Source organism: Diadema setosum, chromosome 7, assembly GCF_964275005.1.
Source record: "Diadema setosum chromosome 7, eeDiaSeto1, whole genome shotgun sequence".
NCBI lineage: Eukaryota > Metazoa > Echinodermata > Echinoidea > Diadematoida > Diadematidae > Diadema > Diadema setosum.
Window position 1 is genome coordinate 41,870,695 of NC_092691.1, and position 24,317 is coordinate 41,895,011.

Genomic DNA, 24,317 nt, shown 5'->3' on the forward strand with positions numbered 1-24,317 from the left:
ATGTCTTTTTCATATGAGTAACAAATAAAAGTTTTTCGATACAATGTAGGTGTATCTCCAACACTACAGCCAGGGTTGAAGGCCCTGACAGTCCCACCTGTTACAGACTTTGTTGTCTTCTGCCGTGATTCATGACACAAAATGGAAGCTGTTACAATCAAAACACCACTTGCTCCTCCTGGCATTGTCTTGCAGTTCAGACCAAACAACTGTGAGAACTGTTCTTCAGATGGAGAACTTCCTGCTGACACTACTTCACACATTTGGTTTAAGGAAACAAAGAACTTGGATTGAGCAAATAAGTGTTGAGGCCGTATAGAGCTTGAGAGTTTTGAGGTTGTGTGGGATAGATGGTGGAGTTCATTTGTCATTCTGTAAACTAAGCAAACTGTCCTATCAATGTTAGATGATCTCTCCTGACAACAAGCAATCTTCACTGATAACAATGTGTCTGCTGTAAATGGGATACTGACTGCATGAAACTACATCACTGATGCCTTTTAAGCATCCTCCTAATTATCATAAATGTAATACAATAGAATTAATGAAAAGTGAGGTAGTACTGTATTGCAGCACAATCTTTTACTGATTTTAGAACACATGTCCTGTCCTCTGCACACAAAATAGTTGCCACCGAAAAATAAAAGGGGCAGCAAACTGCTGCTTGCTAGGTTTATAGTGATTGAGGAATGATGAATACTTATAAACAGAAGTGCTACCTTTTGCCAAAGCAATTTATCAACACCTGCGATATAGTGCACAACTTCTCGGTGGCACACATGAGTACAAAGGAGGGATTCTGTTTTTTTCTCCTTCTCTTAACACCTCCATATTTGTACCAATGTGCACATAGCTAACTTCAAACCGGCTTACCCTTGAAGTTTGTTTTTTTTTTGATACATACATTTGTTTCAGACCACCACTAATCTATTGAGTAACTGTCCTATCCACATTGTATGTTTCTGAGTCTTGCATTGGGCGACAACTGCCTCTGGAAAAGGTGTCTGTACTATTTCTTTTGTCTAACCTCTGATTCACAAGAATAAACCACTGCAAACTACATCTATTACGACAAGGCCTTATGTTATTCCTTCTACATAGTACATAAAACCTTGTTATCATCACATCCTTACAACCTTGGTTCTTATTGGTAACACCTTCTTCCCCTCAGCTTTTTGTTTTGGTAGTAATGTGAATACACTGTTTTCTTACCACGGTTATATTCTTTTCCCTCCTGTCCTGCTGCTGTACCCAGAGTGCATACTTTGGACAGTGAATGACAGGAAATATTTGTTCAAGAACTACAAATAAACCTTGACTGATATCACAGGAAATATGGCATTACAAAAAAAAAAAGGTAACTATCGGCTCTTTATTGGCTAGCTTTGGCTTGAGGCTCTAGCAGTGCGAGCTAGGATATCAATGCCTTTGCTCCAATACACCTTTTGACTGAACCTGGTGTACCCCAGGGTGAATATTGAAGACATACTGTAGAGACAGATGAGTGATAGCAAGTATGAAGGAAGATAACAAGTAAACACACATTTAAAAGATTCTGAACACATATTTCTGAATGATGGTGAGTTAAAAGAATGTTTTGCTTGGTGCCATTGGTTGTTTCATATATATAACAGGAAAAAAAGTAGTTATCACCTATGAAGTACATGTATGTACTCTTTTTGTGAATGGAAATGATTTTGTCACATTCATAGGAAAATCAGCAGGAAATGAGAGCAATTTGATGATGATTGCAACCTCCTGTGAACCCCACCCAAATATTGCCTATTTAGAGAGAGAGTCTAGTGATAGGGATTTAATGAGAGATTTGGTCTGTTTCTAATTTCTCTCACTCTACTCAGAGAAACAGGGGAATCAGCCGCTCATTTTACTGGAGTAACATGAATGTTCTTCTCTCACTACCATATGTGGCTGGATTTCATGACTCTATTACCGGAGGAGAAGAAAATAAGGAAAAGCCTTGAGTATTAAGCAGATTCGTGGGAGGTTAATCTGGTTAATCGCTGATGAAGTAGCCAGGAAATTTGTCACTCAATTGCTTATGACATGTCAACTAAATCTTGTCCCCCCCCCCCATTAAGTCTTTTTCTTTTCTGTCTCTTTGTATCTATATCTACCTCCCATAATATCTATCTACCAATCTATACATCAATCTATTTTTCCATATCAGACAAAAACAGACCTGTACAATACTTACACAAAGTATACAAGAAGTGCAGAACATAAATTGTAGTTTTCTCCTTTGTTCATCACTGAGCCACACATATCAATCACTTACATCACTGCATTCTGACAAACCTATTGGTCATATCTCTGGTTTTGAAAATTTGTATTGCTTGCTTTTTTTTCTTTCTTTTTTTTTTTTTTTTTTTTTGCTTGCTTGCTTGCTTGCTCCTTTGTTTGTTCACTTGTCTTCTTGTTCTTACTGATAGATGATATATGAAGCTTAACACCATAGCTCTCCTGTAACTTTGCTATAAACCATCTTGACCTTGGAGTTTTCAAACATGAATCACGCATTACTTATATATCACCAAAATAGATTTTTTCTTTTTCTTTTTCTTTTTTTTTTGGGGGGGGGGTTCAATTTCTTACATAAATTGCTTTTAAAAAAACTACAAGATGGCTAGCATTTTAAACAATATCATATAAGAGGTCCCTAACAATGGGGAAGATAATTTGATATAATTCAGTGCATAAATTGTGATTTTGGCCACATAAGGATATAAGTTCAAGTAAACTCACACAATGATCCACACAAGGTACTCCAAGCCCTTAAAAGAAATCATGCCAAAACTGTACTTCACTAACATGCAGACTGCTTTGTAATGATGGAACAATAACAAGAAGATGATATGAGATGAGGCAGACTGACAAGATTAATGTTGATCATCACTTTTTTCCCAAGAGAGGTTAATTGGCATCTTTATGACTAAATGATGTCTTTGTCTATCAGGATAGGACAGAATACACCTCATTACAGCAGAAACCAAGATGCAGCTGTGAGACTCTATGAAGAGAGTGTTGGGCTGAAGAGAAACAAGGCTGATGGGACACAAGGCCAGTGACAAGGAGTTCAGAAGACAGGAGATGTGCTCTGCCTTCCTAGTCTGGAGTCAACCTCCAGACCGTCATGTTGCCATGGCTACAGGGAAGCAGCTTCCTCTCAGCTCCATCTCTGAAGGCTTGATAAATCAAGCCCCCATCCCCACCCCCTCTCGAACCCCTCCCTCCTTCCAGGAAGAGCTCCCCTAGGATCTCAAGGACTAGAGTCAGGAAGAAGGGGCTCATGTTAAACATGGGGAAAGTCTTGACCTTATATCCCATACCATCACCCGAGACCACACCCAACCCTACACCAAGCATTCACTAGTGAAAGGCCACACAACGTTCAGATCAACATCAATCAGTCAAGAAGACATGTAAAAATAAACATACAGAATGCTACAAGTTTCACATACACTTGAAAGATACAAAATATAAAGAAATTCTTAAATTTAAAATGTGTGTAAAAAAAGAAAGGTATCACCTATTAAAAACCAAAATAAGATGGGGTGACAATGTTATTACCCACCAAGTTTCTCATGAACTTGCACTCAAGATTTCCTTTGTTGTAGCCGATAGAATACAATTTTAAATAGACACTAACCTGTCAACACTGTGAAAAAACAACTGAAATCAATCTTTCAAAATGTGACAAATGTAACCTCAATCAATTCCATTTTCAAAATGCCCATTGAGATGAGTTTGTTCATTGAGCAAATAGTTCACTTATTCTTTGTGCTGATTTTCTCCCAGCTTTAAATATTGTAACTGATACTTATGGGCTCTTGTAATCAGCCCTCCACCATTTGATTGGACGTTGGTATCATGTTTAAGAATTTGGTTGATACTGAAATTTAGGCTTCGATTAAGGAAGATTTAGTGCATTACATATTGTGTACGGGTAGAACCTGAGTGTATAGCTTATTTTTCAGAAGATTCAAAGTTTATATAACCAGGTTCGAAATCTGGTGAATGTGGGGTTTGTTTGTTTGTTTGTTTGGTTGGTTGGTTGTTGTTTTTTTTTTTGTTGTTTTTTTTTTTGTTTTTGTTTTTGTTTTTGTTTTTTTTGTTTTTTTTTGGGGGGGGGGTTTTCATCATCTATTAAAATAACATGGCCAATCCCCCCAAATCATGGACGATGTACTGGATCACCTTATTTGCCGTGCAGTCTTGACAAATTCCCAAGTCCAATTTTGCTTGTTTTTGTTCAAGCCTTAGTGACGCAGTGACATCATGCCATATCTGTTTTGCAAAGCAGTTGCAACAAAATTTCCCATTCACATCAAATATGTGAGACTTCAATTTCACTTTTTCCTTTGCTTGCTTTTACACCTCTTTCTACAACTTGAACCATAATATCAATTTCTAACAGTTCTCATCATAACTACTGTGTATATTTTGTATGTATATTCTTTTATTTGTTTATAACTGACAAAGTACAAGAATTTGCGGTACTATCTTTTATGTAACATTATATGAGAAGTATGAAATACCTGAAAATTGAAACAGAAACTGAAACTGATTTTGATTTGAATGAGACTTCTGCCTACTTAAAACATGTTACTAAAGTCCACTTGAAGTGTATTGTTGTTTCCCTATAGCCTCCGTGGGTGTACTGTAACTACCAAAAAGTAGAATGGATGAAAGTCATTCTGAAAGTGACAATGTTGAGTGCACATCTTTTAAACTGTTAAGCAGTTTGGCAGCACACACTTGGGTACAGCACAGAATGAACTGGGGGAGATTCAAACCTAAGAATAGAAATGAAAAGAGTCAGGACTCTGAGATGTCTGTAGCCATGCTTTCTACAACAGTTTTTAATCAAATTAATCGTGCATGGCTATAATTTGAAGATTTGAGGATCCATAAGAAGGTAATATAATTAACTCGAGATCTGTGTATGGAGAATTCTGTGTGGACAAGAGAACCCATTGTGTTGCAGCAGACAAGGCAAACTGCTGTGACAATTAGGAAAAATAGGACAGGATATTGATCTGGCTGGATACAAGCCTATATACATCACACATTTGCATCAATTGGAAGTCATCCATATCCTTACATTTTCCGCTTTTTTATCTGATTATACAGCAGTTCAGTTTTTTCTTTAGAGTCAGTTTACATCACAAATATATTGAAGTCAGCATTCCCGTGAATGTTAATGTAAATTTAGTTATCAATTTGGTATATTAATTCATAGAGCACTGAAGTACATATGCTTCAAAGCATGGAGATTTTACTTTCAGTATACTTAAAGGGAAAATCCAGTCCAGATAAAAGTTAGTCTGATAGGGAAGACTAAAATATTACCAGTTCAACAGTTAAATTTTGATCGAAATTGGGTGAGAAATAAAGAAGTTATAAAATTTTGAAATTTCACTAACTTCTGCAAAACAGTTCTTGTACAGCGGATATGAATATGCAAATGAGTGAGCTGACGATGTCATAACCTCACAATTTTCCATTGATCATGTACAAAAAAAAAAAAAAAATGACGAGAATTAAATGCTTCTGTCATCGAAGTCTGAAACATGATGTTATTCCTGGTTGAATAATTTCAGAATAGTGATCAGTTAGATATATATCAGGATTTGAGCTTTGGGCATAATTGCGTTTGAATGAAAAACTGGAAATTTCTAAATTTTATGTACAAACTATATGGCAAGTTGTGAGGGGATGGCATGCTCACTTTGCCATTTGCATATTCATATTGACCATTCAAGAACTGTTTCCTGAAAAATTAGGGAAACTTCAAAATGTCACAACTTCCTTATTTTTCACACGATTTCAATCAAAATTTTACCATTGAACTCTTGATATTTTACTCTTTCTTATCAGACTAACTTATATTTGGACTGGATTTCCCCTATAATTCCTCTTCTGAATTTGGCCCTATGCCATAATGGGTATCGTTTCATATCAAGAAGGGATTTGAACCTATAGCCATCATTTCATGAGTCACAAGCCACTGGGCCTCTGAGTTCAGACAGTATTTAACCTACACCTGTGTGTGAGTTCAAATGTTGTCGGTGGCCTAGATGAGGAAAAATGATACAAACTGGGTTAGTAGCCCAGAAATTTAGAATCCAATTTCCAACATACAATCCACACGGCTTTGGATCCCATAGACATAGAGGAAACAGGGCTCATCAACTGAATTAAGCACTGCAACGGCCCACATGAAGCTAAAATATCCCTCGTTTCATATCAAGCACTCCCTGTGCGATCTCCTCTAGTTATCGTGTGTGGTTTGATTTGTGCAAATCTTATTAGAGTGGAGGGGCCACTTCTCATAGAATATCAACTCTGCCAAAACTGAGAACAGCTGTGAAGTTTTAGCACAACCAAGGAAATTTTCTTCTCATGGTAATGAAACAGCAGTGTCTCTATTAATTCTAATGCCTAATCTTTACTCACTGAACTAGATCTACATATGACTAACACTTCCAACAGAGAATCTGGAACTAATGTTTCTGGACATTACTGCTAAATCAACATCCCTTCATTCTCCTTGCTTAAAATGCAGGTATAGACACTTGCTTTATAATCAGTACATCTCTATGAAGACATTACATCTCTTGTATGGATGTTACTGAATTCTATGCAAAAGGAGCCACAGTGGTAAATATCTTGATATCTACAGTACTATATTTCAGATCCTTGCACAGCAGACTCTACAATATTTAAGATTTGCATTTAAACTTTGCAATTTCATCAGGCTTTTGACTACAAATGGGTCATTTTTTTAATGTTATTTTTCTCATGACATCCAAAGGGGAATATATCCTGTGATCTTGCTTTAAAAGCTTCCACATGTTTTCATCTAGACTCCAAATAGGAACTGAGAGGAAATCTTCCCAGCATTCCAACGGAAGGATCGTCTTCATCCACCCACCACACATGACAGGTTGTGAAATGTTGCTAGTAGTGAAGGGGATGTCATCTTCCCTACATCCACACACTGCAAACAGCCTGTATCCTCACATGTCAGCTCATAATGAACAGTTGGTCACATGACAAAACCCCTCCTAGTCTCGTCAGAAGGAAATTCTTTAGCATAATGACATGCTTCATTCAGGTTACTGCTTCATGTTTCCAAATGCATCAAATTTGGGCAATAAATTCCAATTCAACTCAACTCAGTACAAAAAGCAAAACAAAACACAGTTTTCCCACTCCCCCCCCCCCCCCAAAAAAAAAAAAAAAAACTAAAAAAAAAAAAACTGGTAAAACAATAAACTGATGCATTTTCTGGCAAAGAGATCTCTAAACATATTACAGCTAAAAATTATAATTTATACACTATAGCAATGTTACTGATTTGCAATAAAAAATGTATATCAAAATGAGGAAATGATTAAACTTCAAACCCTAAAAAAAGTGTATTAGTTATTTAGTTATAAAGTAGATGGGAAAGCTACCAAATATTCATGACTAAAGAAGGGAGGAACACAGCAAATGTTAGCTGTCATTTGACAGGAAAATGTCATGTGATGGAGTAAAATGTACAACGTAACACAAATAGATTCATGGAATGATCAGACTGATACTACTCAATAGTAAAGAAACTTTCCCAATCTTAAATTTGCCAATGCACTAGTGCCATAATCAATGTCTACTCATTCCTTACTTTTCCTTTTAGCGGCTTATTCAAAGGGGGAAAAAAAGGCACTACCAATACATCTATGAGGAGGCAAACTGCCTAGAAACCTTTTCTGGATTCCTCACTCTAGTGATTCTCTCTCATCCCATTCCACTGATGGTAATAATTTCGAAAATTAAATTCCAGCACCGATATGGCGCAATATTGAATTCTTGGTGTAACTGTTAAAACTTCTGTCTAAGAAGTGATGTCTGAATGCTACGGCATGGGAGGCTGATGACAAAATTAGGGCTAATCAATTCTAATAAATGAATTAGAACCACATGGTGATGCAATCACCAAGGAGCATGCACAAGATGGTAGGTAGCTCCGGTAATCATCGTATGGGGTGGGAAATACATCATGAAGAAGAGCCATGGTACTGTATTTCCATGACATGAAGGCTTTCTCTAGGAATTATATTGTAAGTCTCATTGAGGGAACTTTTCTTGACCTGAAATAAGTTCTGATGAATTAACAGTTGCCTGCCTAAACCTCTGTAACTGTCATCATATTTATCTCAATGTTTTTTCAGTAAAAGTAGGGCTCACGACTTAAACAAACATAATGCTTAATTGACTAAGGAAGGAGTCTTCTACATAAGAGCTCGGTGGCTACTGCTACAATCTTGCAACTTTGTTGGCACAGGGAGGTGAAAGTGACTTTCACCTCCCTGGTTAACAGACCCACATCAAGTAAAATGCATGGGACTGTGCAGAAAGTACAAAGACTGTAAACTTGTAGCACACACATCTGCGACAACATATGGCCCACCTGGAACTATACAACATTTTATGGGAAGTCGCACATATTGACAGAATGTACAGAGTATTACAAGTAACAAGTTAACCTATTTTGTGAAAAATACTTCCAAAACAAATCTACTAAAAACATCATTAAAATGTTTCATGCAGTGAGACCACATTTGGGTAAAACTAGTTTCCCTACATATTGAAGTACAAATATTGTAATTTGTAGGTGGATAGCAAATGCTACGAACATATCAAAATATGTACTAGAAATATATCTGTCTTAAGGAAAGAAACTACAGCATATTGATGAACAGTTCAACAAACCACTAATTAATAATTCCACATCCCCGTGGTTTCCAATAGGTCAACATAAGTTTGTTGATCTGCCGGCTCTCCACTAAGCCTCCCTTCATCCCATAATAAGCTCATAGCCAATCCCTCACCAAGAAGGCCCTACTATTCTCTTTCAGTTTTGATCATTACTAACATCATATCATTCACAACCTCACAGAAGTCCACAGAATTATCAAAACTCACTTACGATCACAAATACGACTTGTATTACAACTGAATACCCATTACATATCTGTAGTATTGTCAAGCACTTTGACAGTAGACCTATTCTTTATTCCCTGAACAGTCATCCAAACAATAGATACATATTATAATCCACCAGGTGAACTGCATCCATATTTTGAATTCATGTTTACCTGCCATCAAAAAAAAAAAGAAAAGAAAAGAAAAATGACTGGCTATTACTTTAAGAGTCACATAGTAATCTTACTAAGATTTATGTAGCCATCAAACCGACGTAACTCTTAAACTTAAAGGCTCTATGTCACTGTGCAGTATGGAAGCAGATCTCCTGTAGGATTTAAAAGTCTCTTCACTTTTGTGAAGTAACTCTATAAAAACTATCAAGATCACATGTAAGTGACAAATTAGGGCATGTTGAATTTACGACAGTCAGTTACCTACAGTCATTTTTCATTTCCAGAAAAAGTGTACTCCCATACTATAGAGATAATAACTCATTTGCACAGCCAAAATGGCGTCCGAGATTGTGCTGCATCAGCCATCTAAAAAAAAAAATTAAATTAACTTCCAATATAAAATGTTTGTTTTTGATGCAAACTTCCAATATAAATTGTTTGTTTTTACTACAATTAAAAAAACAAACAAACATACAATGTAATTAATACAATATATTATAGAGCACCGTGGTGGTGCTATGTTAGTCTGGGTTCCTTTAACAAAATGTCTCGAAACATACTTTATCCAATCTGTGGTATTTTGCCGTGGTCAAACTATCCTATCACAAGCTTTCTCTGCATACATGTATTTCTGGAAAGCTGTGTACAAAGTGACTGTAGATGACATAGCAGCTACTCCCTTCTAATGCCCTAATCAACCCTTATTACACAGAGTATGTTGGGGATATTTAATCAGTAACCATGACAGTATCACTGGTACCAATGTTATGAATGATATCAATTTGTTTGTTTGGGTTTTTTCCCGAATAATGATCAACAGAGAGTCAGTGAACTCAACAGTTTACTCAAGCTATAGATGAAGACATTTCTATCTTTAAAAGAAAAAAGCATGGAATACCAGCAAGTAATTCAAGTTTCTATTAAAAGAGGACGATCTATTCCATGATTTCTGGCCAAAACATGCAAACTTTTTTTTTTTACAAGGAATAGCAATATAAATCACTTTGTTTCTATGAAACTTGTGATCAAAAGGCAGCACACAGTGTGACCTTTGACCTAATGAAGATCATGTCAGTGTAACATCAACTTTGGGTGCATTAAAATCACCATTCGAAAGAGATAGTGCACTCAAGCCTGTAATACTTGCCAATCTTGTCGACACAATTTCATCATCTTTAACCTGTGTGATTCCAAACTGCTGTACAAGTCTTTTCAGGCTTCTTATCCCATCATTTTGCACTGGTCTCCTCAAAGCATATCAAAAGTTGAACTCATTCTTTCATCTTGGTATCAGCTCCATGAATTCACAGTCACCGACAAATTTCTTTCTTCATATTTTTCTTTGAATTTTTGAACAGAAAAGAGCAAACAAGCTTATTCATACTGTTGTGTAATTGACTATGGGTAACATATTAGAAGCTGGTCAGTCACACATGTACACTAAAGCTATGGAATCATAAGTGGTTGCATACAAGGCTATGAGGGGAGGGGGAAGCTGAGGGCATTGATGTGAGGTTCTTTTAATTAGTACTGTCGTTAGCAATCTTCCTGCCAGAAACTTGGCTTGCTGTCTTCAAGCTGTGTGGGTGTGTAGCTATCTCTGATTCACTTGGCTTTGCTGCATGTTACACAGCAATTTGCCATGATCCTCAGCTGATAAACACTAGGTCAATTAGTGACAAGTTTGCAGCCAGAGAGAACCCCAAACACTCCCAGGGTCCTCTTCTTTGACCTCACAACTCCATACTTCAATTCTAGATCAGACATCTGATTTGAACTTTCAAAGATATTGAGATAAACACTCTCTTGCAAAGATAGAGGCCAAAAGAGGGATTATCAGTAGATTTTCAAAGTCATGGTACTAGTTACGGGTTAAGGTCAGGTCAGAGCAGCCATCTTTAAACCCCTTGGAAATTTTGGCAACAGAACTCTGTTATCATTGACATTTTTATACACGTGCAGAAAAAAAAAAGAGTAAGAGAGAGAGATAGAGATTGAACGAGAGAAAGGGAGAGAGAGAGAAGGAAGGAGAGGGGGAACAGAGGGGAGAGGGAAAGAATAACTTGTGGAGGTCTAGTAGCATACACAAATTCAACATGTAGAATTTTAGCCCTATAATTGTGAGTTCACCATTCCTAATAGGCTGAACTTTTACCAAGAGAGTGACAACAACTTACATAAATTTACACTGAAATGTATGCACTAAATCAAGGACAAACCACACATATTTTTTTCCTCCAACTTAAGACCCTTCTTTAAACACACTTATAGTGTGATATGAGATCTGTCTATGAGGTATGTGTGTCTACACACACACACAATTAACTGGAAAGATCAATGTTTGATATCTAAATCCGAATACATATACAGAGACACATAGAAGATATCTTATATCTAACAGCGTGCTAATTTAGCAACGCCTGTTATAATACATAATATGGTTGTACCTTTTAAGTATAAAGAGATTGGGGTTAAAATATGCTTCTGATAAACTTCAGCAATACTTGCGTGATGCGCCACTGTAATTGCATCAATAGTGATGCGCCACTGTAATTGTAAGAAGAGTAGATCATTATCATCAGTCAATGAGTGGTCTGTCAGCTACTTATCTACTCTAAAGTAATTGAAAACACTTGTACTTGTGACCACTTGTGACTCGTTGTAACATCCACTCTTCAAAGGGGAAGTCCAGACGATTTTCATACTTTCACATCATGTAGTACATATGTCGACAGCTCCATATATAGATTTGTGGAATTTATTGTGGTTCTTGAGCAGAGAAACCAATCACTCCAAAAAACCCAAAACAAATTACACTGAGTAAGGATAATGACATCAAAGGCTTACATATTCCAGTAATGTAGCAATGTAATCCATTACAACACTGCTTGCTTTTAATAACAAGTTCACATGTGTAGAATTTATGCATGCTTTCTTCTTTTGTTCTGCTTCATTGAACCCTCACTTATGCATTCTTATGGTAAAGCTGCCATGTTATCATCCTTGTTCATTGCAATTTATCATAAATTTTGAAAACATTCTTATTCCTCATCCCAATCACTATAAATTTTGAAATTCTGTACTCAGTAACCAATTCATAATTGTTCAAATGTAAAAGTCTGAAGATCATTCAGAGGTCCCTTTAACCGTTCGGGGACAAGTCCCTAGTATACTTGGGCAGGGGTCTGTGGGAAATGCATGTTGTAGCAAAATCAGCCTGTCCTCAACGGGTTAAGATGCCTGTCAAAAGGACATTGTAATTTAAAGAAACTCTGAAGATGAAGTCAGTTCATTTGGCACCTGGAAGATCTCTTTCAGAAATCCTTCAACCTACGACCATAAAAGTTATAACACAACAACCAGGGGGGTGTTTCATCAACGTTTGTCAGCGCTGACAATTTCAGCAAAATCCTTGGTTTTGATTGGCTAAGATGCTCTGGTCACTGACTGTTACTTTGGTGATTGTCAGCACTGACAAACGTTGATGAAACACCCTCCTCCCCCCCTGTAGTACAAACCTTTTTTCCATCATTTTATACACAGACACCTGCTATGAAATTTAGGTTGTGAAGAGTCTAGTCTTAACCTATAGATAAGACCCCTACAGGTTACAGGTGTATAGCATTACACTACACCTCCTAGCATTAGTTACTAGACAAGGTATTTGTTACAGTCTGCTACAATCAACTGTTTCAACTCTTCTATCTCATGCCTTAGACTCATTTACTTAATATGGTCTTGGAGTATCTTACATGTACATGTAATATCAACAAATTATTACGAAGGGTTCAACTGGTACTGGTTGAGGTGGGGATTCATGTTTTGAACATTCCTAAGTGAGATAATGAGAAACCTCTTATGAAATATGAAAGAGCATGTAATTTTAAGAAGGATTCAGCATTTATTTGATGAAAATTGGTTTTCAAGTGGCTGAGATATCCCAAAAAGTGCTAATAATAAAAGGCGACATGCCACAACTTTATTAGGATCTCTTTGTTTCACCTTGTTTTTGGATATCTCAGCCATTTCAAAACCGATTTTCATCGAATAAACTTTTTGATACCCCTTAGAACTGCATGCTCGTTGACATCTCATAGAGCGGTTTCTGAATATCTCGCAAAACGTTAAAAGCTAAATCCTAACCTCGACCAGAACTGTACACACCCTTTAAAGGGTTGTGATATCTGCAGCTAGAGCCCTAGAAACTATCTATGGCTTCCATCACCACTAATATTGTATTACTACTATAACTACTACTGCTGAACTGTAAGACTAGTCGGGCTGCAATCGATGACAGCACAAATTTACTCATTGTTGATTGGTTGAGAGATGAATGTCAAATCAGATCAAGCTATCTCTGTCTTCAATCTGCTTTAGTTTGGCCATGAGATTTGGTATTCATCTCTTCTGCGTTAAAACTTAAGATAAACACCAATGTAGACATCTTCAGAGGGAATCATACTGGACTAAAGGCCTTTCAGATAAGATGCATAATTTTATGAGACAGTAGAAGTGACAAATAAAGATCACTGTATCTTGTGGACGGAATGTCATTGATAGGTGCCAGTTATCTTTTTCTGACACATCCTTTCTATCTCACAGACTCAGGCTTGGCTAACTTTCTTTCTATCCTCACTGGTGGCCAAAGTCTCTTCATTTTCCCGCACCCTGCCAGCCACTTTCAGCATCTCTGAGTTACTGATTAAAAAGTGCTGATGACAGCTAGCATGATGACAGTCATCTCATTCTTCTCGTATCGCACAATGTGCCTAATGATACAGTTTGCTAATTATTGCTAATCAACTGGGGTGAACCGCAAGGGGTCGGCATCATACGCCTGCTTTTTCTTATAGTGTGAGCAGATATATGTAGGTGGACCACTTCACCAGGTTAGCACCCTGCTCTCTGCAATGAATGAATGAAGTGGGTTCTTTTATGTGCGTGAGTTGCAAGTAATTCACAAACGGAACCTTCAATAAATGTCCTTTCCGAGGTACGGGGTGTTTTGCCTCTTACCAGAGCGGATAGTAAAATCAAACACAACATTACTCAGCTAGACTTGGGAAATAGAAACCAGGTTAATTGGATTGGGAGGTAGACGTGCCACTGACTGAACCAAATCTCTGTTCAATGATATTAGCAACAATGACAATGATGATGAAGCTGACAACAATAATGATAATGATAATAATGATAATAACAGTGATAATAATGATTACAAACAGAAGTACACTGTAAGACCACTTTCTGCTCCCATATCCTCAATTAATTCTGTTACGATCCATATGAAAGGGTACGTACTTTGAAAACCTGGCTTGTTGTGATCCAAGACTTCCATTACCCATCTTGTCCTTGCCCTGGTAGATGTCGAGGGGGCTGATTCTAGCCGTTGGGGGTGCTATAGTGGATGGTGGAGAGCGTGGAGGCATCAGATTCTCCCTGGAATGGAAGCGACGTGCGGCAAGCCTCGGTGAGCCGTGAGGGGTAGAAGGTTGGCTGGAAAGACTACTGGAATCAGAAGCATCTGAGGGAAGAACGCCACCACCCGGACGATATCGATGCCGTCTTTTACGCTGGATAATTCACACACATGACAAAGACATTACATCTTTCAATGGATTTTACTAGAAAAATACAGCTGAGTTACACATTGAATAAATTGCATATGTACACACATGTACTTTATCAAAGACACCTATATGGGGGGGGGGGGGGTGAATGGACATACAGCAAAACTTTTAAATGCTAAGATACCCAATTTGTAAAAGATTTTTTTTTTAGTGCTATTTATGAAAAACTATGACCTTGCTAACACAGAATTTCCCTCCACACACAAAACATGTAAATAAACATGAAAATGTTTATCTAAAAACATGTAAAATTTAGATACATTTGACTAGAATGATTGGCATGCATACAATACCTTCCATGTGTTCAACCCTAAGAGCTTATGATATACTGTTGCAGTCTTCTTCTTCTTTTTTTTTTAGTTGTTTTTAGCTTTATTTTGAAATTACCCTCCAGAAAAGTACTTTGAATTTTTGCAATGAGTATCACAATTGGCCAAGAGTACAAGTTGAACAAAAGAAATAATTTTAATATTTCAATCCACTGCAGAATAAACTCAATACAAGCAGTAACCAGTATTAAAATCTTGGTGACTTCCAGCTCAAGATGATAACCTATGATAATACTGATGCAAAAATACAAATGAGTATATAAAGACCGTGGAAGAAAAAAAATATGCAAAATTCTATACAAAAATACAAATGAGTATATACTCAAAGACCGTGGAAGAAAAAAAATATGCAAAATTCTATACAAAAATACAAATGAGTATATAAAGACCGTGGAAGAAAAAAAATATGCAAAATTCTATACAAAAATACAAATGAGTATATAAAGACCGTGGAAGAAAACAAATATGCAAAATTCTATACAAAAATACTATAGCATTCAAAAGCACTCTTTTACGGAATTGAATGAACATCAATATGAAACAAGATACTGCATCCATCATTTAAATTTGTGAAGAAAGATCACTTAGCAACAGCATAAATATTCCTTAACAACAATCCAGTTTTAAACAAGGCACAGGTCACTGGTCAGTCTGCAGTCACACATCATCTTCATTCCTACTTCTCTTCCTGCAAGAGGCCTCACAGTAGAACACTAGAAACAACCCCACTGCATCACTCTGGGCTGGGGTCAAGTTTAGTCTAGACTTGGAGCCAAAAACAGTCACTTCACTTACTTCTTATGACTCATTTCACTCCTTCACTATCACCATCATAAATCTGGGATGGAAAGTTTTATTTTATCTTCCAGGAGCACATTGCAAGAGAAAATTGTGCCCTAATGGGAGAGAACATCTCACAAATCTGATGTGCTTTAAAGGGGTATATCTCACCAGTAGGAGGAAATTTGGTACCTCTTTGGATAATTCAAATGTTGATAGATGGATCTTAGTGTAGGGTGTGTCATATTTTGAACAACCTCACACTACAGTTAAAAGGAAAAGTCCCTTTAAGAAAGCAATTTAGATCCAAGAAAATACATAAATCTGGAGAAATATGGCAGAAATAGAAGGCTTTATATCGCTAGTCATTTGCTGAAAAAAAAAAGGATTACAATTTTTCACTGATGACCTTAACAAAAATAAGCAAAATGTCTCTCCATGCAGAACTCACACACTACACTCTGTGCAAGCATGACTTTACGCATGATTATTTGTAACTTCTGGACAGAAACACAGAACCTTAAATGCAATGTGAAACTTTGTAAACTTATATAAGCTAGGATTTTATAAACCAGTAGGGCCTACTGGTACCTCACTGAATCAACTTCAGCACATATTCTACAGATCTTGCACCTTTCTCTTTCAGATGTTTTTTTTTTAATGACTTGCAAAATTTACTGCGTGAATTTTTGAAGATTGATCTGCCATGTTAGTATCACATGATATTGACATCAGGACAAGGATACAGGATAGCATAGATCTTTCTGATGGATTGAAATATACATTCCTCATAAAACAGCAAATGAATCATAAATCAACAGATTCTGGATTCTTTCTTTCTTTCTCCTTCTCAGCCTCCTTCTTCTCTTCTTCATTTTCCTCTTTTATCTTCTTTTTCTGTATTTCTTTTTTACTTTAATTTAGCAAAAAAATTGTCATATAGTGTTTATGCCATATTTTTGCAGTGTTTTCATTTTCATAGATTTAACCAAAAAAAATATTAACTCTGATCATCATATGAATGAGACACATATGGCACAACTTCGCATGTAATGTTACGAAGTATACAATACATGAACAAGGTGCATGATAATACAGATTAGTCTTGCCGTGCTTACTATGTGAAAGGATGTGTGCTCTTCACAATTTCTCTGTCCACTGCTGTTTTACACAGTCAAGAATTGTACAACTCATGAATTGGCATATAAACAGTAAACTATACATCCAGTACTAACATTCAGCCACATTTGACATCATAAACACACAAATGTAACACACATATACTTAAATGTGACACGAATAATGGCCCACTCCATATAGTCACATTATCAAAATCTTTGTCTTATGCAAACTTTCACTTAAACTATGAATCTAAAGCAACAACAAAATTCAAACAGAATATACTGTCACTAGGAGGATTATCCTCTGACACTATTCAGCTATCAGACAACATTGTCTGACAAGCTATGATTTGGTCATAAAAATTGCTTTCTAGAAGAAACTAATTTTTAAGTCTATCATGGAGTGGCTCATTATGCAAATTCCCTTACTCTTTATGGTGCATAGATCATTGATATTCTTTGGAAAAAAAAAAAAGAAACAAGCAAATACACAAATAAAACTTGTGGCAGACATTGGTATACTGTGATTATGTATGGATGGTCAAATGATGATAATAACAATTATACATGTACGTACTGAGTAATGCCATTCAGAATACGGACCATTTGGATTGGCGTGTTACTTTTGGTTTTACACATGGTTGTGCTCTTCTCATCTTCTCATCACATATTTTGTCATACACCTTTATATATCTCCTGAATCACAGCATCCTATCAACCAAGTTTTACACTTTCTAACATAAATCTTGTTTGGGCTTCAGTCAACCCAGTACAATGCAGGCTAGAAATAGACAAGACAACATAAACTCTTCCTCTTGGGGACTTGAGTCATGGTAGGAAAAGAAACCTTTCCTTTTTGGTGATTCTGTGGGGAAAATCTCCATTATGTTGGGATGATATTAATATTAAACATCCTGGATCTATGCATATAGAATTCAGTTTCAGCATCACAATGCTTAAATCACTCAATGGCCATCGTAGTGGTTATTACGTTTCTAAAGGTATTATTCTGTGAACCCCATCTTGCTATTGATCTACGTTTGCACATTAGTCAAGTTAAGGTACATCATGGTGATGCTTATATTACCTGACTTTATAGCTAATGACATCACAAAAGAAAAGTGAATTGTTATTTCAGGAGCAGAGCTTAGTGAGTGCAGGAAAAAAAAGAGAGAAATATAATGATGGAAAATCCACAACATGTACTTTGATTTAAAAAAATAAAAAAATCTTCTGCACCAAAAAAAAAAAAAAAGGCAAGTAATGAATGAATTAATGATTGCTTTTTTTTTCTTCTCCAGATTCTGTCCTTAGCCCTTTGGAAAGTTCTTGTATATAAAGATATAGAGCTGATCTCTCTATTTCAGTCTTTCCCCCTGTTTTTTACTGGATTCCTTCCATTAACTCATATGCACCAAATTACATTGAATTACATAATATTTTCCTGTAATTGAACTTATAAAATGTCGGATTAAGCTTTTTAATTAGTCTAGCTTCCTACATCTGTAAAAATCAATTTTCACAACTCCCAGGTTGCTTCCATCAATGTTCTTCCCTCAGCCATGGTGACATTTGAAGTTCTACAATCACGATGATTATGATGTCAATTATTAGTATCTTGGACTTATTATTCTCGGAGAATTAATGCAGTGACTCACATGTTCAAAATATCTCTGATTAAAAGATGAGGTGATTGACAATTGTTGTTTGACTCACAAAGAACATTGTGTGGAGGACTTGATTTGAATTTACTCATTATACTTTACTTTTATTGTCAGCATTAGATTTTCTGAAATATAATCACTAGTAGAATGTGCATACTATTACCACATATTTCTTGCATATATAATGTGAAATCCTAGCTGTAATTTATAAACAAGGCTGTCCCAACATTAACATTGCCGTACTAACTAAATAAAATCTTCAGAAATGAAATGTTTACCCAAATTAAAGGAATTAAAGGCCCTCTTGGAAGGGGGGGGGGGAGGGAAAGGGGGAGGGGAGGGAAGGGGTTGTCTCACATGGTGACTCTCTACTCATCACTTAGCTTGCAATTACAACATACTACGGCAAGACAGTCTTTGACACAGGCTACTCCGGCCCTGTTGAAGGGTGACTCCTTAATCCACACCAACAGGTGAGATGCTCCAAAGGCAAGATGGCGCTATCATTTTGGCACCGATATCTCTAGTGCTAGGAAATCACATGACTAAGTAATTTCTGTAATCTCCTTCACAAGTCCAATTGTGATTACGATCTCAATTGTGCTATACTATTCTATCTCAGAGTACTGCCATCTACCAGGTATTGGTACTGAATTTTCACTAGTTTCTAAGCCCAATACTGTAAATGCCATACACATTGGGGTGCTTTTATTTTTGCATTTTTTTTTTCACTGATAAATCTACACAAATTTACAACATCTCCCACACTATTGCCTACAGTCGCACAAATGTAGCATGAAATTGTGTTCAAGTAGCAAATCACTAGCTGATTATATGTGACCCGCTACAACAAAAGGATCCTAAAGTCGCTGAAGGGTGAACCGAGAAAATCGAGTTGGAAGTCAGATCATCAAAATCGGTCAAAACGTTCAGATTTCAGTTTTTTACATAATTTTGTAGTCTAATGTATCTTCTATCATCGGCCGAAATTTCGAACATAAATGACCAAAGGAAAGGCAAGAAAATAGCGTTCTTCTTGACCATGATTTTCTGACTTTCAACGGAACAGAAACGTGTCTGAAGATTTGGATTTAGCACCGCAGCCAGACTCCGCCCCTAGCAACAAGGGAGTGATCTCATTGGTCAGTGCGTGGCATCATTGTTACTGACTGGTCGTGCCTAGACCGCTGGCGCTAAGCTTGAATGAACATCGCGGAGGTTGCTAGGAGCGTACCTTCTATTGTCAAACTGTGAAAACTGGCTTCCTTCTCCTTGATCATGACAGCGTCAGAAGGAAATCTTTGGAGGCGGTTTTCTCGAAATGCTGATTTCCTAAACCACTCAACATGCGCTAATAAAATCATCGATATCTCTGCAGCCACGTACTTTTATGAGTCATATTATATATGATATTAAAGTGGAAGAATAAGAGAATAATATCATGTAGTTTTCAGAAAATTGTCCTCCCCGACTTTCGGATCCTCTTGTTGGAGCGGGTCACATATCGTTCTGTCCCTGAGGTTCTCTATTTTGAATTTCACTACTTACAAAATGACCTTATAGGTTCCCATTCGCGAAATATTGTGCTCATAAAATATGTGGCATTCACATATACATGTACACCATGACACATTACAAGCCTAAAGGTTGCAGTAGTTTGTACAATAAAATGTATTATCTGACAGTGTTATAACTTGCTGTCACTGTCAGTGCCAACAAGCCACCATTGTATGGCATTGTACAGTCAGCAACATGGATAAAATGGGAGACTGAAGTTCAATGAAATTTATTTAAAATGGAGTCTTGCTTTATATCAAGTTGAAGCAACATCAATCCTGTCTGCACCAGACACATCAAAACATGATCTGCACTAGTCTTAGTTACAGCCACACACGTGAATCTCAGTGGCACACTTTACAAGTGAATATCATCCCTCGGGTGACAAGACCTCTTATCTCATTTGGAATGTATACGATAAAGCTTCAAATTTAATTTTGATTACAAACAACACTGATTTGAGTTTTAGAATGGAGCATCACTCAGTGTAACTCAAAACATTCATATCATTTGATGTTAATATTGATATTATTTTGCAAAAATGTTAAGAAAATAAAGAGGTTTTTCTTTTGCTCTCCTGAAAATTCATGAATTTGTGATACAAGATTCTGTCACCCCATGGATGATACATGACCTGTTTTGTATTCAGATATACACTGTATGTCTTATCCTAACAACCCCAATAAAAACAAAAATCTAATGTAAACAAGAGCAATAAGTGTGTGTAAGATATATTTAAAAAATATATGTTTCACTCACATCTGGGCATTGGCACAAAATTTGATGATTCATCATAGTGTTGTGTGAGTCCTAGTATTTAGAAAGGTATGGGCTTTAGAGAATTTTGAGCTCCCGACAATTAATACAAATTTCCTGGAAATTCCACAGAGCAGACACACTTTCCCTGTGAAGGCAAAATCACACAAAGGGGAATTAGGCAGAGATTCTAGTCCCAATAATGTATCATCTCATTTCCTGCTGATGTCATATATACAATCATACCCCATTTATACTGCGGGCGGGTTTCAGAGCAACCGCGAGGAGGTTCAAAAGCCTGCTCGAAAAAGTGGTCTCTTGTCTGTCTATACTGCTTGGGCTGATTTCGCCTAAGCAGGCCAACCTCGCTCCATTCCCTTGGTAACCAAGTTCCCCTCCGAAACACAGCGCAGATATTTGAATTTCTTACATAACCGCAAATGTGCAGCCGAGGCTCTTTGAGGCTACTACAGCAAGCTCTGAAACCACTCTCAGTAGGTGGTTTCATAACCTGACCTGACTGGATCTCCTTTTCTGAAATCTGTCTGTTTAGATTGAGCTGAAAGGCTGCTCCAGGGTGCTATAGGAGGCTTCAGAACCCCTTTTTGCTTATGGGGTATCAGTCCCTGGCTGTATCAGGCTTGATGTAGTGGGGTGGGAAAGCTGCCTCTACTAAAGAAATATGATTTATGCAAATACATGGAGGTAGAAGGTGTCACAAAAACTTCTAGAAATGAAATAATCTCTATGATGATTAGCTTGCTGCCATCTGCAATGCAATGTGTAGGAAGGATGAGCATCATGTAGTAATGGGGCAATTCAAATTTGAGTTGACAAACCATGTACACATGTGATTCCATTGAGCTCATGGCTGTAGCCTGATGTCTTGCAAGAATTAACTGTTTCCTCCTCATTAGACCCATGCTATGAGGTGAACAGAGTTTGATAGTAATATTCATGTCAACTTTCAAATAGTCTAGATGTGTCAGTCGGTGAAGAGTTCCATACTGACATCATGTCTCATTTTTAGATATTACATGTACATGCTGTGACATTTGGAGACTCTCCAACTGAAGGGTATCTGAAACCATTCTAAGGAAGAAAGTTGAAGGAATTTTTGCAGACTGACCTTCCTTGCAATGACCAGCTGGACGATGCTCCCGCTTGCCCGCAGGGTTTCCACGACGTCCTTGTGGGTCACGTTGAGTAGTCCTACACCATTGATCAGCAGGATTTCATCCCCCTTCTGTAACCGACCATCCCTGTAGAAAAGAGAAATATGGATAGACAAATTTATGCAGACACATGAAAAAAGTGACAGAAAAAAATAATCTATCGTTTTCTAGCATTCTTTGTTTTATTTCGCACTGCAGACAGGTGTGAAGAACTAATAGCAAATCAGAATTGTTTGTTTGTTTTTATTTCTGCATTCAATCAAATACAATTTGAATACAAATTTCAAAAAGTACAAAGACAAAGAATAGCAAGTGCAGTGAAATAAATCGATAACAGTACACAAATAGATACACATAGGTGATTGCATTGAGCAATGTAGATGTATACATAGAAACATGAAATAAAATATACAATATTTTTCAGCAAACAACAGAGATCATTGAATGCAGGAGACCACCATCGTAAGCGATTACGCTTGAAATGGATGGAGACCTCATAAAATGACATACAAAGATGCAACAACACAACTTTCTTGGAGGAAAGTGATTAGGTGGGTGCAGTGCAGTTGCAGGTGTGAGTGCAAGATGCAGTTGAAGGAAGAAAATAGAGATTGACAAATAAATGACAATCATTTACCATAAATATTTGTTATCTTGATTGGTTTGAAGAATATGATTGTATCAAATATCATTTTAGTGAAGCTTTCAAAGAATAAATACTAAGTGAAATATGAAGAGGAAAAGTCCTACTGGAGGTATTTTAAGAAAAAAAAAATGCATAAATATGAATCAGACACTTGACAGTATGAATAAGTACAGAATATCATGTTAAAACAACAACAACAAAGTCAATGTAAAGACCGCACAAAATGCAGTGTAAAAGACATTAAATTTTAATTTCCTACCTAATGTAAAAACCAAAGTGACATGATTACTGCTGGCATTGCGTTGCAAAGCATATTTTTCCAATTTACCAAATCCTGTAATCAAGCAACTGTCAGATAAAGTTAGCAGCAAAGTGCTCCTACATCTTAATTCTGGTTGCCTCTGAGCACTCTTGACTGACTAGACATGTTTGTCACATGGAGCTCAGATATGCTTCTTGTTCAAGAGTTGAACTGATTCAAAATCAGACAAACTGGTTGATGAAAATGTCACCTAACATTAGCAGATGATGAGTACAACATCTACTCTGATGTTGAACACATCTCTCAATCAAGTGAACCATCTGAGAAAAGTCCAACCCTAATGCTACTCTGCATTGCTACTATCCCTCCATCTTGTTTGGTCCCTTCACATGACAGGTAGCAAATATATCATAAACCTTTCTCACTCATTACATCCACCTGTGAGTCTTCATACAGGATTCTGGGACACATCATGATATCAAAAAAAAAAAAAAAAAGTTGTACATAAGCAAACATTTTCCATTATCTAAAGTCACAGCCATTTATATCACCCTTTTCAAAAAGTTGAGTATTCAACTCTTTGCAGCCATTATTATCCCCAAATGGGAAAGGAGTAAGATGCCTAGACTTAGAAGTTATCTTTTTGAAAGTCCCTGAATAACTCTTTGAAAACGTGTCATTACCTATTTCACTGATATAGCAATACAGATTGGAAGCAGAAAAAAAAAAATTCCTTCATGCAGAGAATGAGGTAAAACGGCTTCACACTGTATGTCTACAAAATGACGAGGAAATGGAGACAAAGTAACTGAAAAGTGTACATATTGCAAGAGAAACGATTAATTTTAGAAGCTAAGTAATTTGTTTAAAGTCATTGCTTGTGTCCAATAACATAACTTTTCTAACTGTACTTTTACATACAATTGTTACTAGAAGTTCTTCTAAAAACCTTAAACATGATTGGGAAATCTTGGCAGTACCTACCCAATGATGATGTTTATTTCTGTTAATAAAACACACACTTTCATTTTGTAGTTTTAGTTTTCATTGTATCAGCTTTGTCAACAGGAGTGTTGTGACCCCAATTCAACATCGTACATTTCTTGGCTGGGTGAGGTCTTGATATGTCTTAGTTCCATACGGGTATGCAATCATGTGTTCTGAAGAACACACAGGGAAAAGAGCAGAATACTACTCCACTCTGAATTATGTTTGCAAGATGGTCAGCTT

The 24,317-nt window shown here is 36.7% G+C and overlaps 1 protein-coding gene across 1 annotated transcript in view; it reads right to left on the reverse strand.

Annotated features, from left to right (window-relative positions):
• Positions 1-24,317, reverse strand: part of LOC140231338 (uncharacterized) — a 157,559-nt gene that overhangs the window by 110,417 nt on the left and 22,825 nt on the right. Inside the window, exons 3-4 of the mRNA XM_072311494.1 lie at positions 22,134-22,266; positions 14,469-14,740 (exon numbers count right to left, since the gene is read on the reverse strand). Coding sequence (XP_072167595.1) covers positions 14,469-14,740; positions 22,134-22,266 — 405 coding nt within the window. The remainder of the gene's footprint in view (positions 1-14,468; positions 14,741-22,133; positions 22,267-24,317) is intronic.